A 13,728-nucleotide genomic window follows, 5' to 3' on the forward strand; every position below is an offset into this window, starting at 1 on the left:
TCAGAGATAATTGTCAGTAACTACCGACGCCCCTGGTCTGGTATGTGCCAAGCAGTGAACTCACATTATCCCTGATGTTTCCATCCGGCCTGTCAGTAGGAGAGCTCCGTCCCAGCGCCCCCATTCTGCAGCGCACTGGGGGCTCTGGGAGGAACTCGCTGGTGTGGGGGGCTCCGCAGGGGCGCACGGAGTGCTGTGAGCACGCGGCGGGGCCGGCCAGCCAGGGTCGCCACTCCCGCACTGTCAGTCCCGCGCTGGATGTGCTCACTGATGACCTTTCCAAGATGACCTTCAGAACATCACCATTCTGTCTTTCAGATTAACTTTTTTAAGAAGGGAGCAGAGATGTTTTCCCAAAATATGAACAGCTTTTTATCCTCAGTTGCGGACATGGTCCAAAGGTAAGGCTGCACTCCACTCTGGGTCCTGGGGGCCTTTGCCTTTCCTGCTGAATCCACCCCTCTGGGGGGGGGGGTGGGCGGCCACAGAGCCCCACCACCATGGGAACTCTGGACATTGGGCCCCTTCTTAGCTGCCGGTATTCAGGAATACTGAGGCTGGAAAGTAATGTCTTCTGGCAACCCCCCTCCCCCAGCCCAGAGGCATGCCCACCACATGAACGGATTACATAGCTTAAAGAAAATATAAAGTGTCTGCAGGGGGACTGTCCCATCAAGTCACAGTTGCTGTGCTGTGGGAGGGCCTTCCTCAGCACTTCTGTGTGCTGACAGCCGGCCTTCACATGCTCCAGCCTGTGAGCCCGGCGTAGGCTCGCTGTGGATTTAGAAGTGGCCTCGCTTCCCCTTTGGAGCCAAGGGGTTCGCAGCCAGAAGTGGTGTGAGTCTTTAGGAAATTGGCTGTCACATCCATTTACGATAGATAACGAGGCTTTACGCCTTTTTTGAATTAAATTAACAAATCGCACTTCAGCCTTGAAAATGCTTATTTTTTAAAAAAATACACCATCCGTTCTTCAGGCTGTCCTGCCATGTTTAGTTGATGCTCGGACACCCTTTGCCTCCACTGCCAGTGTCCATGACAGTGAGCCCAAGGAGGCTTGTTTCATTCACACCACAGATGTGGCTCTGGGAGTACTCCGTGGTTTCTGGAGTGTTGGAGAGAGTAGTTGAGAAGCAGATATACAAAATGGAAGTAGGAGTGTAGGATTTTATTTTGTGTGGAAAAACGGAGGAAGGTTGTTCCTTTGAGAATGTTGCATTTCAAAATACCTTTTAAAAAAAAAGGATTTATGATTTATTTATTTATTTATTTATTTTAGAGTGAGCGAGTAAGTGCAGGGAGGGGGCAGAGGGAGAGAGTAACATGAGCAGGCTCCGCACAGAGCACAGAGCCTGACACGGGGCTCAATCTCACAACCCTGAGATCGTGGCCTAAGCCGAAACAAAGAGTCGGACGCTTAACTGACTGCACTACCCAAGCGCCCGTGCATTTCAAAATACCTGGAGGCCAGTAGTGGACTCTGTTGAGGCAGAAGTGTACCTCAGATGCTGAAAATAAAAAATGAATCCCAAGAAAATCCAGAGCTGAGCATTCGTAGGAGCGTGCGGGAGGGCTGTGGTTCTGAAGGCATCTGCGCCTTCCTGGAAGTCACAGCTGCTCGTGCCCGGCCGCAGCCGCCCTGGTGGGGCTGGTCTAGGAGGAGGCTGGAGAGCACTCTGAAATCCCATTGCAGCGTCCTGCCATTTCATCTGGTTGTTAGCCGCTGGGGGTGTTAGAAGAAAGGAAGGCAAGGCGCCCACTGTCACTCTTCACCTCTCACCGCCTCTGTCTTACCCTGCGTTAGCTTCCAGAATCCCCTGGCTTTCTGTGTTCTGGGAGAATCTTCTGTGCGTCAAAGGTTTTTCCTGCACTAGATTTTGTTATTAATGGATGGTGGGACATTTGCGCTCGTGTTTGAGATGCTGTATCTCTCTGCAGATCTCAGAGCCTCTGTCTACAGCTCAAGCTTCCAGGTGTTCCACACCTCAGCACACACGCACGCACATGAGCCAGAGCCTGGCATTGGCCCTCTTACCCTTGGTGCGCAGTGTGGGCAGCCCTTGGCTGGTGGGCCCCTGCGGTCTCGGGCAGTGGTAGGGCTGCCATGAATGGAAGAGCATTGCCTTTGTCTTGTCACCACACCTTGGTCCCACCTCCTGGTCACTTTCCTGTCTCCAGTGTCCCTTCCCACCTTAGGGGAGCTGGGGCAGGGGCAGGGAGGTGGCAGGAATGACTGCTGTCTCCTTCCTTTCTAGCTCTTCCTCAGGCAGCCTGCCCTGCAGCCCTGAGGATAGGCTCCTCAAAGCTTTTTTCCTAAAATTTGCATCAACATGGGCCGCCTGGTGGCTCAGTCAGTTAAGACTCCCAACTCTTGACTCTGGCCCCGGTGGTGATTTCAGGGTGGTGCAGCCAAGCCCCACATCAGGCTCCACGCACCCCCCCTTTGCATGCACGGTCGCTCGCTCTCTCTTCCTCTCTCCCTCCCTCCCTCCCTCCTCCCTCCTCCCCCCCTCTCTAAAATGGATGAATGAGTCTTTTCAAAAAAATTGCCTCAACAGTTCTAAGCCTGGATCCCACTTTGTTGGCAGAGAATTTGGAGAAATTGTTCTGCTGGGTTCCGGCATTGTCCAGTGGTGTTCCTTCTGTTTTAAAGGAGCACTCCTATGAACGCTTTTAGCAGCGCAGACTTGAGCCCCACGACCCCCAGCTTCTGGGCCCTGAGCTCCCCCTCGCGTGGCAGGAAGCCGTGGGGACAGCTCCGGCATCTGCTGCTCAGCGGTGTTGGGTCGGCCGGCGGCGGGGGGGAGCCGCTGACCCAACACCTTCTGTCTTAAGCATTCAAGTGGAACTAGAAGCTGAAGCCGAGAAGATGCAGGTGTCCCAGCAAGAATTGGTCTCTGTTGATGAGTCTGTTTACACCCCGGACTCTGACGTGGCTGCACCACAGATCAACAGGAACCTCATCCAGAAGGCTGGTTACCTTAATCTTAGAAGGTGAGAATGCTGTTGCTTGCCTCTCTTTATGAAATCTGTTTTCCCTCAGGTGGTTACAGCACATCCATTCCGGGGAGGTTGGGGAAGAATTCCCACCATAGGAGCCTCCCACCGGCCATATGGGAAGCCTCCGGGGCTCAGGGCCCAAGTCACTGAGGGTTGGGCTCGAACCAGTCTTTAAGAACCCAGTACTTGGACTCCAAGGGGTGGACCACCCCTGTCCCTCGTTACCGTGGCCATACGCAAATAGCCTGCTCTTAACCGTCGTCATCCTGGACCGTAGGGAGTTTCTGTCCCATCCCGCCCTTGGCCCAGGCCCCTGACAGGTGCCTGAGGCCTGCCGCTGAGGCCCGGGTCTGAGGGCCAGCAAGCCTCAGGGTCATCCAGGTTCTCACACACACCGAATCACAATGTAACACTCGGGGCTATTTGACTTGAAGGGAGGACAATCCGGCTTCCTTGTGTCCGAGAGCAGATGGAGGCTGTTCGGTGGGGTGAAGACTCTGACTTGGGTCCAGGCACACCTCCTGGCGGGGTTTCATGCATGAGGCTGAGCTGATAATCACACCTACTAAATAAAGTTGTTACAAGGACTGAAGGAGGTCATTTCAGATATTAGCTATTCCCAGTTTGGGGAAATAACTGTAATTATTGAGGCAGGAAGCCTAGTGCCCTGCACATAGTTGCTACTCGATAAACACTGAATCAAGTAAATGTACCTGATAGTTCACAAATGGAGGATCTACAGGGAGGACTCACCAGCTGTTTTCTTACCAAGGTGGAGCTCCTCGAAGCTCAGCTCGTTGAGATCACAAGTTAAATATCTCCGTCAGTTTGTATGGATGGAAATCCCTACAGGGTTGGTGTTATTTGCCAGTTACTGGATATTCCTCTTGTAAGCAGCCCACAAAACATCCAGTTGGAGCAAATCTCAATGTTGTAAATGCCCGCAGGATTTTGGGTGCTGTGAGCCGAGGGGACCCTGGTGACTTTCCCTGGACTCAGAGCAGTTCAGCTCCACGTCTTAGAGGAATGACCATCTAGGTTTTCAGTTCCTAATGGGGAAGGACTAATTCCGTTTCCAGATCCTGGGAGAAGCCAGTGTCTAGCTGCCGTGGAGGACGGGGAGGTGGGGGGGACATGCTGCCTGCACACCGGAGCTGGCCCTGGGCTGCCACCTCCTAACTTCCAGGTCACTCCAGCTAAATTGTGCCTCTTCTGATCCTCTGCATTTGGATTCCTTCTAAAGTAGCTTTGCTTTAATGTAAAGAAACACTATTTCTAAAATGCCACCAATACTGGTCAAGAGGCAGCCAGACCTTGAGGTGCTGCGTGGGCTTCCTCGTACTGGTAGGCGTTCTAAAACCACAATTCTTACAGTAAAACAGGGCTGGTCACCACCACCTGGGAGAGGCTTTATTTCTTCACGCAAGGCGGGAACCTCATGTGTCAGCCACGGGGCGCCGTGGCCGGAGGCCTGATCCAGGACCTGGACAACTGCTCGGTGATGGCGGTGGATTGTGAAGACCGACGATACTGCTTCCAGATCACCACGCCCAACGGGAAATCGTAGGCCACACGGGGTTTATTTGGGAGGAGAGCAAGTCTAGTGACTCCACCCCTGCCAAGGGCCTCCTAGCTCAGCCCTCTGCACTGGCCTCTGTGGGAGAGGCCCCGCTCCAGGTCCTGCTGACCTTTGGGGAGGACATTTTTATGTACTCTTTAAGCACTCACACAGGACCCTTGTGGGATCCACTCTGCCTTATTTAAGGAGCCTCAGTCCTGGTTTGTCCGCGGCTTTGGCGGGGACATGGCCTTCATGTGGGAGGCAGCCATAGGAGGAGCTGTTTGTCAGGAGAAGGTGGTGGCTGTTCCTGCCTGCTCTGCAGAAGCCTTGTGTTTGTACGGGGGCGGGGCGGGGGGAGAGCCCCCAGACCTGCCTGTGCAGAGCTCTCTGCTCCAGCTGAAACCCGAGACGGACAGTGTACTCGGCCCTGTGCTGTCCCCGAAGACCCCCATGTGCTTCAGGGGCCCAGAAGAGGTCACTTAGGGTCATTCACAGGGACCACTCGCCCTTCAGTTGTGGCTGCTTGCATTTACTTCTGTGTGGGGTTCTGAGCTGAGCTCCTGTGTCGACAGGAGCGTGTTTGGGCAAGTTGGTACAGTGTGGACTGTCTGCTTAGTTGGCAGAGCAGTTTCAGACCTCATCCTTCCTCCTGGGTGACAGGAGCGGACTGGGATCCCAGCCCTGGTTATGTAACTCCTTGGTCTTCCAAGATGTAAAACAGGAGAAGAGCCATGCTCCCCCCTCCCGCCGCTGTGGGGTCCCTGGAAAGGGTGAGGCCCTCCCCAGAGGTAGGGCAGTGTTATTTGCATCTGATTCCCCCTCTCCCCTCCGTGGGAAGGTGTGCGGGGTCTGCTGACTCCTCTGGGCTGGACTCCTGGTGGCCCCAGTCACCCGAGAGGCCAACAGGATGTCCTCAGCCTCAAGCTAGTAGATCTGAGCCCAGCTGCTCACTTTACAGATGAGAAAGCGCAGGCCCAGGGGAAGGAAGTATCTGTCCAGGATCACACAGTGAATGAGCAGTGAGCCGGAATCCCATTTTCTTTCCTTCCTGTCATCCTGCCTTCCCGGCCCTTCCCTTTGGGACCCAGCTGAATTCAGTGCATGTGGAATAAACCTCAGTCAGAGGTATGGGAAGCACTGACTTGGATACACTTTATTTCAGGGGAATAATCCTCCAGGCAGAAAGCAGAAAGGAAAATGAAGAGGTAAAGGTTTTGTTCTTTCACTTTTGTCCTAGTCTAGCGGGTGACTGGGAGCCAGCAGATTTGTTAATGTCCTCTCTCCACAGTGGATAAGTGCCATAAACAACATCTCCAGACAGATCTACCTGACTGACAACCCAGAGGTAACTCACCCTGCCTTCCCGGCATCCCCCACCCTTGCTCAGTCTGAAGGGTGAGCTCCCTCCTGGGACTGAGCCTGTCCTCCCGTGCATTTGTAGGCGGTCGCCATCAAGTTGAATCAGACGGCTCTCCAAGCAGTGACTCCTATTACAAGTTTTGGAAAAAAGCAAGAAAGCTCATGCCCCAGGTAACTAAAAGACAGTGGAAAAGTGGCTTTGTGTGTACTTAGAGGAGTTAGGAATTTGACGGAAGTTATTTCGTCCTCACACACCACCTCGGGGTGGAGTTCAGACTGTCAGGAGAGGTGGGGTATTCGCCCACAGTCACCCCACCTGTGAGGGGCAGAGCCGGGAGCCACGGCTGCGTGACCCTGGTGCCGTCCTTCCCTTTCCTGCTGGACCACACGCCCTCAGCCCGAGCAGACAGGCCTGGCGTCAAGGGTCTCCTGGTCAGGGCCTCTCACATTTTCTGTCAGCATGAACAAAATTCTGGAGCCAAAACAACTTTTTTCAAATAAGAAACAAAATCACCTTTTCTGCATCTGTGTTACTGCCCAGGCCTTACCTGCATGGGTACAGATACTTTGGCGTGTGTGTTAATTTTTCCTTTTTCACATATATTTTTCATATTTTAACATTTCTCATATTTGTTCCTTTTAGTAACTATACATACTCTTCTGTGACTTATTATTAGCTGTTGAACATTTAGGTGGCCTCCCTTTCCTTTGTTCGCTATTATCACATATAGTGAACATTTTCACGCATTTAGCTTCGCTCTCGTTTTGAACACAGCTTTAGGGTCTATTCTGAGAATCTCACCTTTTGTCTTAGTGGGAGTTTCCATTTGGTTAACTAATAGAGTGCCGTATTATTGGTCACGCCAGAGTTAGTTATGACTGTGTGTGGTATCCATGTTTCAGTGGCATGGTAGAAAAACCCGATTAAATAAATGTTTCACAGATACTATCTCGTGAGTCCAGACAGATGTCATCAGAAAGCTAAGAGTTCAGTTCCCGGGGTCTTGATGCTGTGCGGCGGGGCGCCAGCCCTGGGTGTGCGGGAAGGAGCAGTAGAAGAGAAGGTCAGAAAGTGGCCGTGAGTCCAATGTGAATGGATTGGGGGCCCTGCTTAGGTGCTCTGGGCCGTGGAGCAGAACTGCAGGCTGAGGGGGGTGGCCCGCCACAGCCGGTGTAGAAAGGACACACACACTGGATCTGGGGCGTGGTGGGGCGGTGGACAGGGCAGGGACGCCCGACAGGCTGCTGCTGGAGTAGCTAAGACAGAACAGGAGAAGCTGAGCTCAGGTAAAAAAAATGGGCAAGAGGCAACAGGGGACTCTTGAGTGGTGCGTTTCACAGTTTACACGGGCAGCATGTTCATGAAGGGCAGCGCTATGGAGGGCGCTTCGAGTGGAAGTGGGAATAGAGATCGGGCCAGTGGGCTAGGCCGCGAGCCTCGTTGGTGAAGGCGCCGGCCTCCTCTCCGTACAGCTGCGAGCTGGGCACACTGGAGAACGCTGGCCTTAGAATTCCGAGACCTTCCAATGGCTCTGCCTTCAACACAGCCAGCTGGCCTGGCGTGGCTCATCTCTCTGGGCCTCTGTCTCCTTGACTTTGTGACACAAGAAGATGCAAAACTAGGTGACCTCCCCGGTCCCTTTGCAGTTCTAACACTGTCTAGGGTGCCCATGTGTCGTGTAACTAGTGTTAGTAATTAAAGGTATGGCTGGTTTTCTAAAAAAACAATTTGTAGCTCAGATTTAATTACTCAGTTACTGATTTTTCTCCCTGTTATAGAATAAGTAAGTCACACAGAAGAATCCTGAAACAAGAAAGACCTCTAGCCAGGCAGGTGAATCAACACAGAGACTGGAAGGGTGAAGGATGTGGCTGCCAGACGGCCCAGAGCTGTGGAGCCTGGGTGGGTGGAGGGGGTGCTCCTGTCTCTCTCAGGGTCAGCTCATTAAGAATAAAGAAATGTTTTGATGACAGAGGAAAGAAGCAGAGAAACTGTTCATGGGAACAAACTGCCACTCACTTCTAAGCAAATCTCACGGGTGGCCCTCCCCCTGCAGGTAGTGTACCTCCAGTGCTCATTCACTGGTCCAGCTGTTCAGGTATCTGTGTGTGTGGAGTATCTGCTCTGTGCCCCAGGCACTGGGCGAGGTGGTAAAGCTAAGTCTTGTCGGTAAATACCAGCAGGAGGTAAATAAATACTCAGTTAAAATGGAGAAAAGCACTCTGGTGTTAAAGACAAAGGTGCTGCCATGGAGAGGCCTGCCCATGGAGATAATACTTAGACTGAGAAGTGAACGATCAGAAGCAGGCACTCATGCAAAAAGCCAGATTCATGCACTCCTGGTAGCAGTTCCGGAGACTAGAAGGCAGGCGAGAGCTTAGTGTGTTTGAAGAACTGAAAGGGGGCCAGTTAACTACAGTGTGGGCCCAGGGGGGTCACGGAGCAGGGTGAGGTTGGGGAGGGAGGGAGGCAGAACAGATTATGAAGGAAGTCATGGTCAGGGACCTGGGGAGTTGTCGAAGGGTGCAGGGAGCTAGATGTGTGCATGTTGGAGAGAGATGATCCACTTTACATGATCGAAGGGCAGCTCTGGCTACAGTGGAGGACACAGAACACAGAGCTGGGCAGTAGATACCGAGTCGGGGGCCTGGAGCAGCAGTCCAGGTGACGATGAGGGAGTCTTAAACCAGGATCGCAGCAGAGACGGAACGTAGATGGCTCAGGGACTTGTTTTGGAGGCAGAATCTATTGGACTTATGGTGTAGTGAGATGTGAGTGGAAGGAAAGGGACAAATCAAATGACGAGCACAGTCTGGGTTGAGCACCTGGGCAGATGGTGGCACATTCAGAGATGAAAAGGAGTTGGTAGTGGGTATCAAGAGTTGGTTCACATCTGGACAGAAGATTGAGGGGCCCGTGACACATCCCAGGAAGTGTCAAGTGATCAACGGATGATACACGTCTGGAGCACAGAGGAAATCCCAGGGCTGAGTATATGAATCGGGAGCTCATGGGCACAGGCACGGCAGTGGCAGGGGTCATCGAGGGAGTGAGTGTAGAAGGAGAAGACAGGAGCCTCAGACAAAATCCTGAAGAACTCCAACATTTGTCATAGAAGGGAAGGAACCTACAAAAGCCACCAAGAAACATCAAGGAAAGTGGTGTCAGTAGGAACCAAGAAAGAAGAGTTTTAAGGAGGAGGGCTCAACTCCGTGAGCTGGTTTGACATGCAGGTGTGGACAACGCTCACAAAGCGCGTGTCCATCAGAGTTGGTGACGTGGAGGTCACAGGTGATGCTCCATCATGTCACTCCTGTGTTGAGAGTCTTCTGTGTGGCTCCCGATGCTGTAGCCTCAAGTGCAGACCTCACCTGATGGGGTCACTGCCCTCCACCCGTGGCCGCATCCTGTTGTCACTGTGTTCTCTCCCCGTAGACTCTTTGGGGAGCCAGAATCGAGGACGCCCTTTTCTCCCTTTAAGCTTCTGCTCCTACCTTCCTCCAGTGCTCACCAGGTACAGGCTCCTGGCCCTCCCTCAGAGACTGGATGGGCGAGCAGATGGGACTCTGCCCTTCTGGACTGAGGCAGTGTGACGTCGGCAAGAGCACTGAGCTGGCAGCGAGGAGACCGCCGCCGGCAGCCTGGCTCGCGCACCTGGTCGCCGAGAGCCCTCGGGATTACTCCGTTTCCCTAGAGACCGCACTTTCCTTTTCCGGTAACGATGGAGGTGAAACAGTGGTCTCTCCTTGCAGTGTCTACACGCCCATGTTGTACCTCTAGCCACTTCCGGTTCAGTGTGCTCACCTGTCAGCAAGTCGTTTCATACAGAAGATTCAGTTATTGACAGACTCGAGAAAAATGAACAGAGATATCGAAAGCCTTCCCCAAATAGTGTAAGAAATCAAAATACTGTAACATTCTTTGTCCCTCAAAGGAGCTTACCCTGGAGCTGGGGAGAAAAGATCATAAAGACGTGAAAAGTTAAACGACAACAGCCTGACACTGAGAGAGAGGAAACATGGTGGCACGTGACTAATCGCCGTGCTGACGGTCCGCTTCTGCCCTGCCGGCCGCGTGAGCCGCGTGCACGCGCACAGAGCAGAGCTCAGGGGCACACAGACGTGCAAGACTGTCCCAGAGACTCACGGGGGCGCGGGGCTGGCTTGAAAGGCTTGGTGGAGGAACAGGAATTTGAGCTGGTGTTGGAAGTGGGCGGGGCGGGGGGGGATTGGGATGCAGAAGGAAACAAGGGAAAGCATGGGGTGTGAGGGGGTAGCTCCAAGGGAGGGTGCATTACGGGAGGCGGGGAGGGAGGCTCTCAGGAGAAAGTAAAGCCAGGTTGTGAATGCTAGGCCAAGATGTATTCCCTCGTTCAGTTAACATTTTTGAGTGCCTTCTGTGTACCAAGTAATCAATAGGATTTAGCTATAGCCCCTGCTCTCAAAAACCCGTCTCATGGGAAGACCTAGATCAGCAGATAACATGCTACGTAATAGAACATAATGCAGAATGCTGTGCAGCAGAGCTAACTGGGGGGGAGGGGGGCCCTGAAGGAGTTTAACCAAGGACATGAATGACGTTCTGTGAAAGTTTATTTGTAGAACGAGTCGAAGGACTGACTGACATCTTTGCCCTTGTCCATCAGTATTCAACACGTGTTCATTTGATGGTAAAGGCCCAAGGTTAAAGGGGATTTGATTTTCCTCTCCCTTTTTTATACTCCAGCCAGAACCTGAGAAATTTAGAGCTGGAGAATGACAAGATTGTTCCCAAAGCAGCGGCCCGTGTCCCTGACGCCGATGAGCTCATCGCACCCGGAACACCTATCCAGTTCGATATCGTCCTTCCTGCCACAGAATTCCTGGACCAGAACAGAGGGAGCAGGTGCGGGCTAAGGGAGGCTGTCTCTGGGAGAAATGAAAGTAAACCTGGGGTCTCTTGTGTCGGCGCCCACCTGCCAGGACTGTTGCTGTTCTGACTTCTAGTTCAAGAGTTAGTGTCCCTTTAGCCAAAAAGGTCTTGACTGTTGGACTCTGGCCATTCCCCTAGGCGCATCAACCCTTTTGGTGAGACTGAGGATGAGACCTTTCCAGAAGCAGAAGGTGAGTGGCTGGTTTGGTGCGCTTACTCTTTCCCCTCACAGAATGACGAGAGATCATTGAAATGAGACGTGAAGTCACGGTCCAGAGAGCCAGGACTTGGGATTGTGAAGCAAAAATTATGACGCACAGGTTGGCTGTTCTCTGGGAACTCACTAGGGCATGTGCAGTTAAGGCAGGTCTTGGCTAAACACTGACGGGAAGGAGACTTTCTCCAAGCACTGCACGGTTGGCCTCGTCCACACCCTTTAGTAGCTCCTGCGCAGAAAGCTGCCGAGCCTAAGTCAGGTATCAGATTACTCCAGATCAGATGTAAGGAGGATGAAATGGCCACAACAAAATGCAATCGGGGGGGAGTCATAAATAGGCTATTTCATTTGAGCCAAAGACACACATCACAACTCATTCTTGAATTTGAAGAGGACAAGGGTAAATGGGATTTAATTTGGTGAAGTTCAGGTGTTTGCTGCGTGGCGTGCATGCTTACAGCGGAGCTGACGTGACCTGGTGCCCCAGACAGCAGCACCTGCGCTCCCAGCCGAGGCCGTTTAGGAGCTAGAAGTGCTGGCGAGGCCTCGTGTACACCGCTTCATGACTGGAGCCGGAGATTAGCAGTAGAATAAATCGCCACTTCCGTAAATGTAAAAGTAGGACTTGAGAGTCAGTACTTCTTGCAGAATTAGGCAGAAGGGGGTGGGGGGGCGGAGAGAGAGGATGGAAGGAAGGAGGAAGGAAGCTAACAGGCTCTGCCTCAGACCTGCCCACTTGTCTCTGGCTGACCTTCTGTATAATCCACACCGGAAAGTCTGTAAAATATAAAAACTATCTTCATGCGGGAGTAATTACTTACAATTTTACATCAGTTATATTTTCCTAATCTTTTGTTACTTATATTTAGGGGCAAAGACACTAATAGGGCAAGTGAGGAAAGAGTAGTCATCTTCGTTTAAAATGGTGGATAAGTATTTGTTCTTAAAAGAAAAAACAAACCTTTAAAGCTTTGTGATTTTCCAGTTATGGTTGCCATTGGTCAGTTTTGTCAGGTTACATGCCGTGCTATTAGCAGGAAGCCAGTCCTGGTTGTTCACTAGAATCAGATGAAGTCGTCTGGGGTGTGCATTAGCTCACGGGATGTCCCTCGCAGCCCTTCAGTGACACGTGATGCGTGTGAACGGAATGAGTCCCAACATCAGGTCTTCTGTTCAGATAGGCTTTCTTCTTTAAAAGGACTTTATCAGTGGGCCAAAGTACGGAATTTTCCGTTGTCTAAGTGGAGAAGCTCCTATTTTCAAAGAGAAGATGTGTGTAGTGCCACCTACGTCAGTCACCTAGAGTTTTCACGCTAGAAGGACGTTCATCCGGTACTGCTGTCTCATTGTGTAGATGCACAGAAAGAGGTGCTTTTCTGGTCTAGTGAAGTAGTTCCAATGAGACAAAACATGGACAGAAGGAGACTCGGGGCTTTGGCATTGTGCGTTTGTTCAAGCACAGCGTTGAGCACTTGGGTGGAAAGCACCCTAGGAGGAGGTCTTCAGCCGGTTCTCTGACCCGCCCCCTGAGTGGTGGGCGGACCAGCAGCAGCAGGAAGCGAGTGTGATCCTGAGCAGCAAATGCTGTCTTGCAGATTCCCTTTTGCAACAGATGTTTATAGTTCGGTTTCTGGGATCGATGGCAGTTAAAACAGACAACACTACCGAAGTGATTTATGAAGCAATGAGACAAGTGTTGGCCGCTCGGGCTATTCACAACATCTTCCGCACGACGGAATCCCACCTGCTGGTCACCAGCCAGACTCTGAGGTATGTTGTTTCATTTCAGACTTTCTTACAGTTTATCAGATTGCCCATGAAAGGCACATTTACTCATCTAGAACGTTCATACTAGAATATTTGTTTGATCGGAGTAAGAGGAGATGCTCCTGTCGTTTCTGCCCTATTCCTTTTTACATTTTGATTTTATAAGACACGTTGGGTAGAAGGTGCCCCCCTCAGTAACTGATACCTTTAGAAATTTAGTGGTGAGTGAATCCTACTGCTCATAAAGATGCCATCACTCAGGAGTTGCTTTGTATATCTCAGAGCTTGAAAAAGAAAGGGTTTTCTCATTTCTGAATGTACTATTTATAAGATAGTGAAAACAGAACATGAACCTACCCGAGATGACGAGACCACCACTAGTAAAATCTGATTAATATTTGTTGGGGTGAAACTAAAGACGCCAAGTGATGTTACCGACACGACCTGGGGTTTCAGGCAGTAAGATGGATGGGAGAGACGGCAGAGGGTCCGCACCGGCTTCCGTGAGGGCTGTGCCGTCCAGGACCGCGCCCTCGGGCAGCACTTGAAACAGAACTGAAGTCTGAACTGAAATGTTTTAAATGTAAAAAACAACAAATTTCTAAGGTCTCATACTAACCCCCCAAAAAGAATGCAAACTATCTCACAAACTTTTATGTTAATTATATGTCTAGCTGGTAATATTTTAGATCTTATAGATTAAATAAAGTATGTTATTTCACCGGTTTCACTTTGATGTGGCTGCTAGAAAATTTTAAATTATGTATGAAGCTTACATTTTATTCCTCAGAGCTGACAGCACTGCTTTAGAGCCAGAATGTCCAGGTTTATTGCTGGCTTTGGCGTTCGTGAGTTGTATGACCTGGGCAAGTTTGAACTTCCGCGCATCGGTTTCTTCAGCTATAAGCTGAA

The 13,728-nt window shown here is 51.4% G+C and overlaps 2 protein-coding genes across 6 annotated transcripts in view; one reads left to right on the top strand and one right to left on the bottom strand.

The window, feature by feature from the left end:
• The window catches only part of APPL2 (adaptor protein, phosphotyrosine interacting with PH domain and leucine zipper 2), a 51,176-nt gene that overhangs the window by 30,443 nt on the left and 7,005 nt on the right, over positions 1 to 13,728 (top strand). For 3 of the 5 annotated variants that reach the window (XM_027594926.1, XM_027594927.1, XM_027594928.1), the window contains 10 exons: positions 319 to 401; positions 2,836 to 2,994; positions 4,375 to 4,563; positions 5,724 to 5,766; positions 5,850 to 5,906; positions 6,003 to 6,091; positions 6,864 to 6,998; positions 10,647 to 10,805; positions 10,971 to 11,023; positions 12,645 to 12,819. In XM_027594926.1, the coding sequence (XP_027450727.1) occupies positions 319 to 401; positions 2,836 to 2,994; positions 4,375 to 4,563; positions 5,724 to 5,766; positions 5,850 to 5,906; positions 6,003 to 6,091; positions 6,864 to 6,998; positions 10,647 to 10,805; positions 10,971 to 11,023; positions 12,645 to 12,819 (1,142 nt within the window). The remainder of the gene's footprint in view (positions 1 to 318; positions 402 to 2,835; positions 2,995 to 4,374; positions 4,564 to 5,723; positions 5,767 to 5,849; positions 5,907 to 6,002; positions 6,092 to 6,863; positions 6,999 to 10,646; positions 10,806 to 10,970; positions 11,024 to 12,644; positions 12,820 to 13,728) is intronic. The other 2 variants (XM_027594930.1, XM_027594931.1) reach the window with 2 other exon arrangements.
• WASHC4 (WASH complex subunit 4) overlaps positions 1 to 13,728 on the bottom strand; it is an 86,486-nt gene that overhangs the window by 2,736 nt on the left and 70,022 nt on the right. The gene's annotated exons all lie outside the window — the stretch shown is intronic.

Source organism: Zalophus californianus, chromosome 9, assembly GCF_009762305.2.
Source record: "Zalophus californianus isolate mZalCal1 chromosome 9, mZalCal1.pri.v2, whole genome shotgun sequence".
Lineage (NCBI taxonomy): Eukaryota > Metazoa > Chordata > Mammalia > Carnivora > Otariidae > Zalophus > Zalophus californianus.